At 44.6% G+C, this 15,540-nt stretch overlaps 1 protein-coding gene across 1 annotated transcript in view; it reads left to right on the forward strand.

The window, feature by feature from the left end:
• Positions 1-8,601, forward strand: part of LOC103535678 (gamma-aminobutyric acid receptor subunit gamma-4) — a 28,996-nt gene extending 20,395 nt beyond the window's left edge. The window contains exons 4-9 of the mRNA XM_030448839.1: positions 1,519-1,739; positions 2,332-2,414; positions 3,125-3,262; positions 4,746-4,898; positions 6,996-7,198; positions 8,308-8,601. Coding sequence (XP_030304699.1) covers positions 1,519-1,739; positions 2,332-2,414; positions 3,125-3,262; positions 4,746-4,898; positions 6,996-7,198; positions 8,308-8,601 — 1,092 coding nt within the window. The remainder of the gene's footprint in view (positions 1-1,518; positions 1,740-2,331; positions 2,415-3,124; positions 3,263-4,745; positions 4,899-6,995; positions 7,199-8,307) is intronic.
• The last annotated feature ends 6,939 nt before the right edge of the window (positions 8,602-15,540 follow it).

Genomic DNA, 15,540 nt, shown 5'->3' on the forward strand with positions numbered 1-15,540 from the left:
CTTCACTCATCCTGTGTCTAGCGAGCGTTAAGGATCAGCCCAGGGAGTGACTCAACTGCCTGATGGCAAATTCTCTTTTCTCATTATCTCATTCCTGTGCAAGGGACATTTTCTGTACCAATCACTCAGCACCAGTTCGCTGACAGTGGAGCAAGGATGAGGAAAATGAAGCAGAGTCATGTGCTGCCCTGCTTTGCCTGCCCAGTAAGGACATGCTGTCCAAGGGAGTGTAGTAAGAACACCACATCTGTTTTATCAGCATGGCTTCTAGAAGCTGGCTCTGAACAAGCAGAGAGAGCAGCAGAGGGAGAATGGGCTACAGGCATAAAAATTCCACCAAGATAAATCAATAGAGAGAGGAGGGGAATGGGAGAGAGAGATGGCAAAGTCAGACCTTTTTCATCTCTGTTCACAGGAGAAAGGGAGACAATGCCTCATTGGTCATGGGGATTTAACAGGAGTGAAAGGGAGCAAAATCCAAGTAAGAAGAGAAGCAGTAAGGAGCAAGTGACAGCCTTTAGTGTGGGCTGGTGGAAGTGGATTTAGGGGTCTGGTTTGAACAGATACTGACTACCAGACATGCTCCTGCATAGCACTAATTAGCACCTTCTCAGGCTGGCTGAAAAAGAAGGTAAGGAGCAAATTGGCTTGCCATAGCAGGCAGCAGAACAGGGATCTAATGACATGGACTACTGCCAGTCCAATCCAGACAGGTGCTGCTTCCCAGAAATGTTAGTTATGGGTAAGCTAAGAACACCTTGTCTCTCACCAAAAGCAAAGGTCCTTGTTATGGTGGAAACTCTTTTCTGCTCTGTGAAAGAATTAAGATTTTTAACTGGTTGCATCAAGAGCTTATGTTCACAGCAGCACCTGCCCCAGATTCCTTGTCTCATCTTCAGAAAGGGGTATCTGCCCAGAAACCCTAATTCCCTGTTTTTTCACATGCACCAGTACAAGTCCTGCAGCAATGGATGGGTTCTCAGTACCTTTATGCACAGCATCACTATCGCTACATGTGCAAATGAGGTGTATGGAGCACTGCTGGGCTGTATTCTAATAAATAACAGAAAGAGCTGTCTGTTTGCCTTCTCTGCTAATCTGGTTGGCAGCTCTCCTTGCCAGAAAGGTGTAGCTGAACTTAGGACTGGATTCAGACAACATCCACGCTGACCTTTTAGACCTGTGCTTAAAAGGAGTGTTTGGCTTAAGTTGTCTATCATGAGGAATCTCAAGCCCTTGTTTACATGGCTTTCCAGGCATGGGTCAGGCCAAACATGCTACATCTCAGTCCACCAGTTAACTCATAGTCTTTGGCTCTTCCTAAGTGTACAGTGGATGCCCTGACCTCAAGCTAAAAATGAGCCTGGAAAGGTTTCAGTGGTCACCTGCACCTGCTCCCATACTTAAAAAGTGTGTTCTGGCTGTGACTCCAAAAGAATGGCCTGCAGATCAAAGGACTTGGCTCTGCTTTTGCCTGAATTCATCTCAAAAAGACACATTCTTCCTTCTTTTTCACAGGAATACACCATTGACATCTTCTTTGCTCAGACATGGTATGATCGGCGTCTTCGTTTCAACAGCACTTTGAAGGCCCTCACACTGAACACCAACATGGTGAGCCGCATCTGGATCCCAGACACCTTTTTTAGGAACTCCAAGAGGGCTGATTCTCATTGGATAACCACTCCTAATCAGCTCCTTCGCATCTGGAATGATGGAAAAGTGCTCTACACGCTCAGGTACATTCAGCAGGCACCATAGCTGGTTGCTGAGAGGAGGGAACAAGGAGATGGTCAAAGTAGAGGATGTTTCTAGGTGCCCTGGGAGAAAGTAGTGGAGCTGTCTGCCAGTGATGAGGGTTCACATGCAGTGCTGTTTGCAGAATGGGGTTCCTTTTCCTAGGATGAAGAATGAAAAAAAAAATCAAAATGTTTTCTGTATCATACCTAGAAAAAAGTCAAAACTACAAATGGTTTCTTAAACAAAAATTCTTTAGAAGTTTATGTTGTTCAGTCCAGCTATTTCATTCTGATAATAAACATTTGGCTTTTGTTCACAGAAATTCTCATTCCCATAAATGAAAAGCTCACGAAACAAAAATCCTTTTTGAACATGAAAATTAGATGTTTTTTCTCACTTTAAAAATATACAAACACTTTTTCTTTTGGTGATGTTTTGAAATATTCCTGCAAACAGACTGATCTTCAATAAATTACTGTTTCTCATTCAAGGAACTGAGAATCCCTCTGTCACATTGGGGTGTTGGGCTCAAAGCACCTTCAACAACACAAAATCTGTCTCCCTCTCCCCCTCTCTCTTTTTCTCTGTCAGGCTGACGATAGAAGCTGAATGTCTGCTCCAGCTGCAGAATTTCCCAATGGACACTCACTCTTGCCCCTTGGTTTTTTCCAGTTGTGAGTATACATATTTTACAACCATTTTAGAGGGCAAATAGAAAAATCTTAGTGGAATAAAGCTCTTCTAAGGAAATCTTCCTGCCTTTTAGCTACACTTTTCACCCAATCTCTATGACTGTCATCCTGGGCCCTTCCCCATCATGGTCTAAAACATTCTCTCACTCTGGGCTAGAACAGATCTTCAGGGACAGATTTGCAGCACCTCTGAGTTTCTCCTTAAGTTGAGTGGATGGTTGAGGTTATTATTTCACTGACCTTCTGGTCACTTTGACCTACTAGACAGAATATTTCAGACAGAAATATCAGACAGAATATCTTCCCCCCACCCCTCCCTTCTTTCCAGACCCAAATTACTTCACTCCCAATTTCTCTACCTCCTCCCCAACACAGGGGGACATAGAGTTTGGAATTTAAAAATGGAGAAGGTTTACTGGAACAGAGAAAAGGCAGTAACACATAGGATGAGGAACAAATATATACAAAGCCCCATCTTGATGATCACAGACATAAGTGTCTGAGGGTCCCTTGTGGCAGAGCTATGCCTCTCCCAGCACCCCTGTCTGTCCTTCAGGGTCCGAAAGACTCTCTCTCTCTCGAGGTCGTCATATTGGAACCATAAAATTAGCCTGGCCCCCCTCAAACCATACCATCCATGATATGGATATCCATATATCCATACATCCATAACATCCTTGCTCCTTTTCCAGATGGTTACCCACGGGAGGAGATTGTCTATCGCTGGAGGCGTTACTCCATTGAAGTCTCCGACCAGCGCACCTGGAGGCTCTACCAGTTTGACTTCACAGGGCTGAGAAACACCTCAGAAATTCTCAGGACTGGGGCAGGTGAGGCAAAAGGAGGTAGCTGACAGTAACATCTGTGTATTGTCGACCTCGTGGGAGGCAAAGGAGTCATCAGACACCCCACCTCACCCAACCCCCCCCATAATGGTGGGGAAGGAAGGTCACAACAGCACAGTTAGAGAAACGTAAGAACTAAGGGATAGACACTTGCTAGGGGGAGCAGAAGTGATGAGGATGAAGGATGAGGGCACGATGGAGCAGGGGTGGGCCAGAATCTGTGAACTGTGGGGTGACAATGATGGTGTGAATGAATCTATCCCTAAGTGGAGGGTCAGGAGGGAGAGGAGATGGAGCTCAGCTCCCCTCTTGCTGCAGTATGTGCATGCCATGTGATCCCTGAGTGATGCTTAAAACTGGAACAGGGGTGGGGAAATCAGAACTTCAATTCTGTAAAGTTGTGGGGGGCTGATGAACAGCTGAATTACACTTAAGAGTACACTTAAGGGATAAGGCTTAATGTGTGAAGAAACCAGGGAATGGAGGCTCTTCAGCTCCTCTTCTTCATAATAGCTCACATCTCCTTTCCTTTCCACAGACAAATGATGAAAGCCTCTTTGGGCTCCTGCAGGTGGGATGAGCTTGTATTTTTAATCCCTCTGAAGCAATAAGTTCAGGTAGTGCTCTGCTCCCACTTTGCAGAAAGATGCTGCTGCCAGCACTGGGAGACAGCCTCTAACTGGGGTAGAAAGGCAGCACAAACCAGGACAAGAAGTGAATGCACCAGTGGCTATGTGACATTTGTAAATCTCCCTTTTGGTAACTGATTGCAAGCTCCATCTTAACCTTAGAGTTGTCAGATGGCTTTCTTCCAGTACTCACAAGGAGCCTCTGGAAAACATCAGCTCTAAGTTACCAAATGAGCAATTAGGATGTAGAGCACCACATGCCTCTTCCAGGGTCAGAACCAGAGCCTCAATTAAGTGATTGAAGGACACCTCCTTTGTAGCTCAGTTATTTAGCTGGCAAGCCAGGTCATGCCAGCATTCCAGTCTGTTACAGCTTCTGTGGAAAATAAACCCTTGTAGGAAATATCTGAAGATGAATACTCTCTATAGTTTCTTCTCAGAAACTTCCCCAGTGTGCACACAGCCAGGACAGTAGAAATGTAGCCTGGTGGCCACATAACCAGCTAAGCAGATAGCTAGTTGGGCAAACACAAAGCCAGCTCTCAAATTAGTCACAAAGACATTGTCAGACAGCTACAAGGACAACCAGGTATTTAGGGTGTCCAACAGTCAAAAAACAGCAAGTCAGCCACAGTGCCAGCAAGTTACCAAACCTACTCAGCTGGCCACACATCTGTCCATGAAGCCAACAAGCTGGGCAGCCACACAGGCAGCTGGTCAGGCACACAAAACAACAGGAAAAGCTCATCAAAAACACTCCACATTCTGAAAATTTGCTGATTTTTGTGTTCCAGGAAGCCATATGTTATGATTCCAGTGTGTCCATTGCTTTTTCCTAGGGGAGTACATGGTGATGACAGTTTCCTTTGACCTAAGCAGACGTATGGGTTATTTTGCCATTCAGACCTACATTCCCTGCATCTTGACTGTTGTTCTTTCCTGGGTTTCCTTCTGGATCAAGAGAGACTCTACACCAGCCAGGACATCTCTGGGTAAGAGACAGGTTGTATGTCTGATGCTTGTTGAACTCTGCAAGGCTAGCAGACTGGCACTGTTGGGGTACAAAACCTCCTAAAACACTTTGCCATTTTCTGTCATTATTCAGCTTACTGTCCACTCCTCCATCATCCTGTTTGTAACACTATCCTCAGGCTTAATCAAATCTCCAGCCCTGCTGGCTTGGACTACTGTATTATTTCAGGATAGCACAACACTCCCATGTCTTTATCTGCGACCTGAACGTAATATTTTGCAAACTGACAATGTGGTATTCTCATGAATGAAAAGGAAGAGGGAAGGGGGGAGCTGTGGCATTGCAACAAAGGCCGAAGAGGAGTCCAGGACACAGCAGCATCTGCCAATTGTTTAGCTTTTCCCAGAAACTTGCTATGGCTCTTTGAGGCAAGAAAAGATGTTATGTTGATTGAATCCTGCTCTGATAGGTACTCGAGAGGTCTTTATGAATCTTGAGTACACTTTGGCTGTAAATGCATTTTGCAGAAAGCTCTGGTCCTCAGCACTCTCCTTCCCATCAGCCCTGCTAACTTTCTTCTAATTTGAGGTAGCATTCCCAGCCCTGCCTGAAGGCAGGGAGGGAGAGACAAGGACCTCTCAGCATCAGTCAGGACTAATAAGAGCATATCCATTCTGAACACCTCTAGCAACCTTCCTATCAAAATCAAAAACAAAGCAGGAGGAGAAGTAAGGTGCCATTTTCAGTGGAGGTGAAGGTACAGCCTAGTTCATGGGTGGGAAAGGAGTGAACAGCAAAGGGCACTATGTTCTGCACAGCTGACACCACTATGGTGGCTATCACCAAAAAAAAATTAAAAAAGCAAGTTTCCCCAGAAGGGGGACCCTCTCTGTGGGGAGGAACCTCACCACATTAAAAGTAATGCATCCTCTCCACAGCCCTTGTTGTACTTAATACAAATTATCCCCATTACATTCCATGGCCAAAGTCTACACTAAAAAAATGTATACTGGACCAGTTCCATTTGCATTCCAAATATATGGAAAGTTACATCACATCTGCTAATGCAAACAAAGCAAGAAAATATGAGCACCTCTTGCCATGCTACCACCAGAGCCATTAGGATGATCCCAGGAAAGGGTGGCATGTGGATTTAGATGAATGTTAGAAAAGGAAAAAACAGTGGAGGAGATCACGATAACAAGTCTTGCAAGTGATTCTTTGTTGGCTCCTGATACTTCATTTCTGGAAACAGACCTGTGAGCACTATTGCTGCTACCAAACTAGTCCAAGCCTCATTCAAGTGAAAAGAGGTTCTTGATCATCTTCTACCCTTGCCTCTAGAGGTCAAGGCATAGATAGACTGTGAAAAACTGTCACTGAAAAACAGTCATGAGTAGGTTGAAAAGGTTATAGGTAAGAAATAATAGACCAAGACAACAAAGGGATCCTTGTGGTTGGTGACTACTACAGGCTACCTGATCACAGGGAGCCTATGGAAAAAGCCTTCTTACTCCACCTACAAGAGGCATTACTATTCCAGGCTCTCATTCTGCTGGGGGCTTCAACCACCCTGACATCTGCTGGAAAAGTAGCACAGCAAACTCTAGGCAATCCTGGACACTCCTGGAGGGCACTGAGGATAACTTCTTAAGCCAGGCAATAGACACCCCTACCAGAGAGGATGTGGTACTGAACCTGATGGTCAGCAGCACAAGTGAGCTAATTGGTAACATCAAGATTGGAGGCACCCTGCAGTGACCATGTACTGCTGCATACAGAGAAGGATGGCCAATGGCTACTGCCTCTTACCATGTGCTGCTTTTGGAGTGTCCTCCCATTATCCAAGCAGTTTTTCCTGTGTATAGCCTTAAGGAGAATTTGAGTTCCCCAGTCCTCTACAAGTACACATTGATAGTGTGTGACACCTGGGTTTTGAACAGCTCTTTTTCCATAGAGCATTGTCAGAGAGCACCTCAAGATCAGAGTCTTGCTGAGCAGAGCAGAAGTGGGACTCCCCACAGGAGAGGAGAAATTGGGATTTTTGGAGCCTGGAGATATATCGAAAGCAAAAGTGCTCCTCTTCATTGCTTAAACCAGCTCTTTTCTCTCTTAGGAATCACTACTGTGCTAACAATGACCACCCTGAGTACCATCTCCCGCAAGCACCTTCCCCGTGTTTCCTACATCACAGCCATGGACCTCTTTGTCTCTGTGTGCTTCATCTTCGTCTTTGCAGCTCTCATGGAGTATGCAACACTCAACTACCTGGTGGGAAACAAGAAACTACTTGGGCACAACAACAGGAAAGCCAGGCTGGTAGGTCAAAGGGGGCAGTAGAGTAGAACTTCATGATATTCAGAAATATCCTTTCTGGGCCTGCATTGGAAACTGCTGATGTGGCTTAGTGCCTGACACATACGGTGTTCATAAGGTCTTCAAACCACTCTATGTGCTGATTCTGAGCACCTGAAAGGTGAAACACAACCAGAAATAGCATCTGAGGCTCTCCTAAAACAAGGAAGTCCCTGTTAGAGCCAGGTACTCCGTGCTCTCTTAAAAACTGCTGGTCTCATCAGCATAGTTTAGGATGACTCACATAACTAAATGTAAATGTCCACTTCAAGACAGGGTGATCCACACCCAGGTTCTTTCACATATACCCATTTGATCTCTGTGGATTACAGAGTTATCTTAGGTCACAGAGATGCAGAAACCTACTTCCTTTTGTGGTTTGTCCATAAGACCTCCTGAGTATGGGGACAGCAAACCCAGACTGATCATCATCCTCTAAAGATCTGCCCAAGCTCATGGCATGTACTTCTGACATATCAGCTGAAACGGGTCTCTGAACTAGGGCAGAACTGAAACAAAAAAACCTAGATCTTTTCTGTGCCAGCCTCATTCCCCAGTATAAGTGGAGAGAGCTCTTCCATGAGTTTGATGATATAAATATAGCTATTTTCCTGGTCAAGGGGTTAGGAGACACAAAGCTTTTTACCAGCTTTCTCTAGCAACTGACAATAACCAGAAAACACATCTGGACTGTGTGCTGTGTCTTCAGAGAGAGCTGAGCTCAGGGGAGTGAGGGAGAAGACTAGCACAGCTGAAACAAAAAAGATTTTGTTTCTGCACTTTTAGTGGCAGAGATGGGGAATCAGAGCAATTAGATCTTTGATAATTACGTCTATAGCCTAGGGTGCCAGGTAGGAAACTCACAGTCATGCAGGGAGATGCCAGTCCCTACAGTATCCCAAGGTGCTGAATTACAACCAGGTACAGAGATGATGGATGATCAGTCATCCCTCTCCATTGAGCTGCACCTATGCTATGGACTGATCTATTGCCAGCTGGATGAGTTTTGGTGTCTAGAATATGTTTTCTTGCCTATTCTTTCCCTTTAATCCACCTACCCCTCCTCATTACAGCCACCCGCCAGTGCCCAGGTGATGCCATCCTTTACCACTATCAACATCAACAACATCATGCACTGGCCCCCGGAGTTAGAGGATGATGAGGATGAAGACCCTGGCTCCCCGTGCCTGGAAGGAAAGGAATGTGAGAGATTCTTCTGCTGCATTGAGGACTGTCAGACAGGAGTGTGGCGGGAGGGCAGGGTCCGCATTCACATCTCCCGCCTGGACTCCTACTCTCGCGTCTTCTTCCCCACTGCCTTCCTGCTCTTCAACATTGTCTATTGGATTGCCTATCTCTATCTCTAGCCATCCTTTGTCCTCAACTGGAATGGACTGGATGGACATCAGCAAGATGGGCTTCTCAAGGAGCAAAGAGAACAGCACCTCTTCCACTGAAGTCTGTTGTCAATCTGAACAATCCGGCCTGGTGATTCCCTGAGCTCTCATCTCTTCTGAGAAGAATGAGACAGCTTTTTTTTTTAGCATTCTAACATATCTTTTTAGACAATTTGTCCTTCTCAAACAACCCCCTTTCCAGCACTACCAGCATTTTACTTCTTGTAAGATTTCAAAAAAAATGTCCTATTCCCATCTCAAACATTAGGGATTTTGTCAAAACCAAAAACCTTAATGTGTTTCATTTTTCCATCTAATCCTATTCCATAATTCCATGGGAAGTGATGGCAAATGGAGTTTTCTGTATAGTTAATGTGGCCACAAGGAAATAAAGTATTCTGTACAACTTCTGCACCAGAATAGACTTCACAAAGTGCTAGAGACTTGGAAAAGTCACTAGGAAAGTTAGAAAGATGGCAGCCCAAACAGCTTTCCCACAGTAGCTGGACTTGGCTAAAACAGAAAGCTGGGGGTGACACTGATGAGGATGGAGTAGCTGCAAGGCTCCACCAATTCCCCACAGAATATCTGTGGAACACTCCATTTGTACAACCAAGGCATCCACTCACTGAGGGATTCCTGATTCTCAGCAGATTGTGGTAAAAAGCACTTCACACGTTTGGAGCCATCTGCCTTACTGGAGCAAACTCTTCAGGGGCCATGGTGACATTCTGCTATGTGATCAGGACTTTGAGCAGGCTATGCAGCTTATGTGGGACACGACCTTATGTAAGACAGAGAAAGCCCTTATGCTACTAAGTAGTGTAGTATCATGAGCCAGTTGTGAAGTTGCTTTCTTTGACATCTTTGGTTGCTTTCTGTGCATTGTAGCAGGGCAGCACTCTCCTTCACAACAACATTGGTTCAAACCATCAGATTTGTGCTTGGCAGTAGGTGCTAACCTGAGCAAGGAGTACTAGAAACTGAACATGATTAGCTACATGATCAGTGCTGCACCTACCAGTGTGGGGGAGAGAGCAACCCTCCAGCTTAAATATGTTTCCTTATTTATTTTTTAAATAATTACATAAAATTCAGACTTCACTAAAACTGTATGGCTCATCCCACTACACCAATACTTGTCCCTTCTTAAAATCAAGAGATTGAGCATCCTTACTAAATTTCAGAAAGGTCAGATGTAGCGAGATGATTCCTATTGCTCCGTATTAAAGGGCTAGAGAAATGCAGTCTCAACTGAGAAGAAGCCACATAATGAAGAAGAGGAAAATCAGGCCCAATGTCCATTATGTGTAAATCAGCTGCTTCTGCATTTATAGCAACTGCTGTTATGCCCCACAGGGTGGTGGTTTAAAGGAACATGCCATTAAAGGTTACTTACTGTGTAAATCACAAACAATAAAAAAAAAAACGTTTTAAAACCAGCAAGTTTTGTAATTAAAAGGTTTGTCATGAGGAGAAAGCTGGCATAGCTGCTGAGAAGTTAGGAACAGTTAGTCCCAGTCTGTTCCTGGGACAGCTAACAGGGGCAGGAAGTTTTACATACTCTTAGGGAGCAATTTGATCTGGTTTAAAGACAGATTTTGACACTGTTAAATCTGATGTGAATGATGAAGTGTCATGTTTAATTCATTCATAAATACGACATTACCTTGGTAACTAGACCTCCTAATTAAGTATACAGTAGTACATCATGCAGCTAATGACCCCTAATCTGTCAGCTTTTGAAAGGATGGAAAGAAATTATGGCAGGTAGTTCTAACTGAGGAAAATTATTTAGCCAAAGAAATATTAAGGAGGTTCTAATTAGTGGAAATTAACCGAGGAAAGGGGAAAAAAAGAATTGTTAAGGAGGCTCTAATTAGAAGAAATTAATGTTTTAGAGAGAAAGACACAGAGGGAGAAGTCTAAGAAAAGAAACAAAACAACTTGCAGAAAAGGCAAGCTGCTGGGTGACAGTACCAATTCCCAGCCAAGCAGATTGATGTTCTGCTCCTGAAAGCAAAGCACTATTAGATGTAGCAACAGAAAAACCTCCTGTGACTCAACCATACTTTGACAGGGATTAAACAGGGTCCTGTGATCTCTGTGGGGAGCCAAAAGGAAAGATCATCCTATTCTAACAGGCTCACAAATCAGACTGAGTGATGTCTTCACATAACAGAAGGCAGTGTGTGAGTAGGATGGGACACACTGGTGGCAAACCAGGCCCATACCAAACAGGTTCATTAACAGCATGGTGGCATAAAGGGTGTGCAGGCAATGTAGGCTGCAAAATGGGAAAGGGGAACATCTGAGAAAGGGATGGTGGAAGGGAAAATTTCACATCTGTGTGTGAAAGAGTCCAAACATCTGCAACTCACTGTAGCTTCAAAGCACTTAGAAAGCCTTGATGGACAGAGATAACCATCATGACCACCAGAGTACAGACTTTAGCACTGAGAGAAACAGCTTGCTGAAATTAGACCTTTTACAGAATCAGCAAGGAAAGAAGCATGGTGTGTACAAGAGACCGAAGAGGATAACAGGGACTTGGGCAAAGCAGATTTGAAAGATTGTAAGAATCCAACAAAAATTATAATGCCAACATGCACCTAGGTAATTTAACCAGTGATGGAGGATTTGACAGAGAAAAATACCTGAGCGTGGGCTGAAGCACAAGGAAGCTGATTACTAAGGCTGAGGAAGGAGGAGAGAGGGGCTTTTTGGCTTAGGAAAATCTGTGCCCATCATATATAGCTCAATAAATATAGGCATTCATTAATTCAGTCATGTTTTTACATTTCTACAGTATCTCACAAAAGGAAAGCTAAGAAAAGACAGAAAGAAAAATCACAATTTTTTTTAAACTCGTTTGCAAAACTCCAGTTTCCTGTGAAAAGGTTTCCCTGATATCAGCAGGGAATCCAGGGCACAGGGACACCCAAGAGCTGCATGTAGCCCTCCTCAGCAACACAGTGGGACCTGAGCACAACTGGTCCCCACCTAGACCAGCATAAACGACTTGCCCTGCCCTGTAGTCTATAGATTCTTCCATCATGCTGGAGGGGGTTATGGTACAGCAGCATCTTTCAGCCCAGGACAGTTGTTGCCTTTCACCAGCATCTGACTGATTCACTCCCAGGATTGTGGCCTCAGGTTGTGCTGCACCAGGCAAGACAGAGACCCCTAAGCAACTGTGACAAACCTGGGTGGCTGTAAGAACTTGGGTGGCTGGGCTGCCTCCTCCTCTCACATAGGCTTCAATTTTTTTACCCACTTGGAAACTTGGTGAAAGAGCTGTGTATTGCTGCCATCACAGACAATCTGGTGCTGAGTTTCCCTCACCTCCTTCTTCCCAGGGACTAATGAGTCAGCTTTTCACCCCTGGAGCCTACATACCACCTCTGTTGGACAGCCACATGACAAGTGTTCTTACTGGAGGCCTGATGCTTGGATATCATGGTTGGGTGCATAGCAGAACAACACTCATCTTAAGTTAGTAAACCTTGCTGTGAACGTGGTCAGTTCCACCTCTTGCTAAACAATCATCTCTGTAATTTCCAGGATGAAGTGGACAATGAACTCACCTGCCATACCTGCCTTTTGGTCCTACTCCAATTTATGGACATATGAACTCTCTCAAATACCTTGAAAACTTTATGCAGGAGTATAAATTCATCCTGTGGATTGGAAAAAGCTCTATTTCCAGCAATGCAACAACTACAGCCTTCTAGAACGAAACTTGTTGGATAACCTGACTTGTCTTCCATCCTTTTAAGGCAGAGTGGCAGCAGACAATGGAGCACTGTGAAGCTCATCTGTAGATGGGTGTCCTGGTTTCAAGAAATACAAATCTGAACTAGAGCAGAAAATTAATCCCATTTACAAAGGACAGGAATATCCCCCTACCAAGACAGAGACAAACACACCCAAAGATCAAGAGATACTAAGTGGAGCATCACCACTTGTGGCAGAAGCTTTGTAGATGCTGTGGTATCACCAGGGACTGCAGAGCCTGAACTGGTTAATCAAGCTTTTGAGAAGACTGGAAAAGACCTTCCTCAGAGACCTACACTTATGGCTGAAGTGAACACAACCAAAATTCACTGAGAAGAGTTGAGGATGAAGATACCTGGGGATAAATACCTCATGAGGAAACAAAGTTGTTCAGGAAGTCCTGTGGGATTCTGTCATTGCTGCAGATGGAAGAATAGCACCTGAGGATCGTATTCTTGAGGGGAATGGTTTCAGCATCAACAAACAGCACGACTCACTGCCAAGCTGTCTCCTTTCTGCACCACCAGGGATCAGTTTTGGGGCCACTTCTGTTTAAAATCAATGATCTGGATGAGAGGATTAAGTGCATCCTCACTAAGCTTGCAGAAAACACCAAGTTAGGCAGCATTGTTGATCTGCCTGAGGGTAGGAAGGCTCTGCAGCAGGACCTGGACAGGCTGGCTGGCTGGCTGGGCCACGGCTAATTGTATGAGGTTCAACAAGGCCAAGTACAGAGAAACTTGGGTTAGAACAGCCCCAGACAATGCTACAGGCTTGGGAAAGAGTGGCTGGAAAGTGCTCTTCAGAAAAGGACCTAGGGGTGCTGGATGACAAGCAACTGAGTACAAGCCAACAGTGTGCCCAGGTGGCCAAAAAGGCCAAGAGCATCCTGGCTTGAATTGGAAATAGTGTGGCTAGTTTTGGGCTCCTCACTACAAGTAGGACAACGAGGTACTGGAGTATATCCAAAGAAAAGCAACAAAGCTGGTGTAAGAATTGGAGAAAAAGTCTTACAAAGAGCAGCTGAGGGAACTGGGGTTGTTTAACTTAGAGAAAAGGAGGCTGAGCTCTATGTGTTGGTTTCTTTTCCCAAGTGAACAAGAGAAAACAGCCTCAAGTTGCAACAAGGGAGGTTTCAGTTGGAAAAATTTCTTTACTGAAAGGATTTCTTTACTGTCAGGAATTGGAACAGGCTGCTTAGGGAAGTGGGGGAGTCACCATCCCTGGAGGTATTCAAAATAACTCCAAGTACCTTAAATGTCAGGTACTTAGAGTCATGGTTTAGTGGCAGACTTGATAGTATTAAATCTAAGGTTGGACTTGATGATCTTAGGAGTCTTTTCTAACATAGATGGTTATTTGATTCTATGATATTTACATCTGAATAATGATGGGCACTGGGAACCATGATCATGGTTCTCTTATGTTTTAAAACATAAAACATTTTTGTTTTATGAGTTTTGATTGGAAGGTTAAAGGAACTTAGGAAAACGTTGGCATTGGAATGGGCTGCCCAGGGAGGTGGTGGATTCTCTATCCCTGGACATTTTTGGGACTGAATGTGGCATTCAGTGCCATGGTCTGGTAACCACAGTGGTGGTGGATTAAGGGTTGGACTTGATGATCTCAGAGGTCCTTTCCAACTTGGCTGATTCTGTGACCCTGTGAAAAAGGCTGAGTTCTCATTTTTCTGTCTCCAGTTCCTCACTTTCCACTCCAACTTATGCTGTGTAAGGGAGCATTGCAAGACTTTATGCTCTTCAGGACAGAGATTGTCTTATTGTATGTTTGTACAAGGACTAGCACACTGGGGCTGGATCCTTAGCTGAGATTTCTGGATGTTACTTATTATACATAATAAACAAGTGTATTGACTACCCATATATTCAACACCATTGTTTGTCCACACCTTGTAAGAGGGATAAAAATTATCCCTTAGAGAAAAATGTCTTTTTGGAAAGTACAAAAAAATGTTGGTCTGATGTTTTCGGAGTGGGGGATTTTTATGGTCTTTTGTTTTTAAGGAAACACAGTAATTTCTTCAAATCAACACTGCTAAGAAGCAGTCTCCACCACTTAAAAGAATTGTTTCTAATGCAAGAGAAACCCTTTCTTGGTCACCTCAGTCTTTTGCCACTGTAAAGAAAATACCAATATTTATCCAAGTGTTTTGGGGAGGGTTAATGTTTGGTAGGTTTTATTTTGGTCTTTCTGCTCCCCATCATAATGCTGGTGACTTCTGTGATGATCATGCTTGAAGGGACAACCCTAGCTTTGATGAAGGCCTCACTCTAGAGCCACCAAGCCTCCTGTCCCCAAACCTCATGGAGGAGCAAAGGCCAGCAGTGCCTGCACAGCTGCCAAGTCCACCCCTGGGCCCACACAGCCATATACATGAAATGTTACCCTTTGTCCTCTGGAGAAGCATTCATTAGTCATGCCTGATCCACTAAGAAAATAATTGGGCTCTCACTAATCCTCTCCCCACACCAAAATGTGGTCTCCCTCCATCAACATTTTCACCTTCCTGCATCCTACATGGCCTCACCAGACTGCCACTACTCCCTCCACCCTCAAGCTCCCCTAAAAATCCAATTAACTGGGGGAAGAAGGACACAAAGCATTGATGCTAATGAGAAAGCCATCCCCACCCCTTCAAAACACAATCAGAAAATCCTAACACAGAGAGAATCACACAAGCCCTGCCTGAGGATATCGTGCTGCCCCAAATGATGCCTCCACCTCTCCTCTACACCTTTCATGTGCTTCATGAACTTACAGGAGGATGTGGCCCTGCCACTGTCTCACCTTGCCTACTAAACGGAGGGGTGTTCAGAGGTGTTGTCTCCAAGATGCTGTAGCTCACACTACTTTTGTCCTCTTTATTGTTTTCTGGGTTTTGTCCTGGCTCCAGCAAACCAGGGCTCACGTCAGCAACTGAAGTGCAGGGAGTTGAACCTCCACAGCCTCCCTTCTCACCTCCTCCTCACTGAGGAAACCACTATGCTGCAGCACTGCTGCTGGTGCTTGAACTATAAAATCATGCTTTTTGTTCCCCTTTCTTTCTCCACTTTTGTATCTACATGAGACATCATTATTTTCATTTGAAGCAGAGCATGGGAGGGTGCTGGT

The sequence above is a fragment of the Calypte anna genome, chromosome 4, assembly GCF_003957555.1.
Source record: "Calypte anna isolate BGI_N300 chromosome 4, bCalAnn1_v1.p, whole genome shotgun sequence".
Taxonomy (NCBI): Eukaryota; Metazoa; Chordata; class Aves; order Apodiformes; family Trochilidae; genus Calypte; species Calypte anna.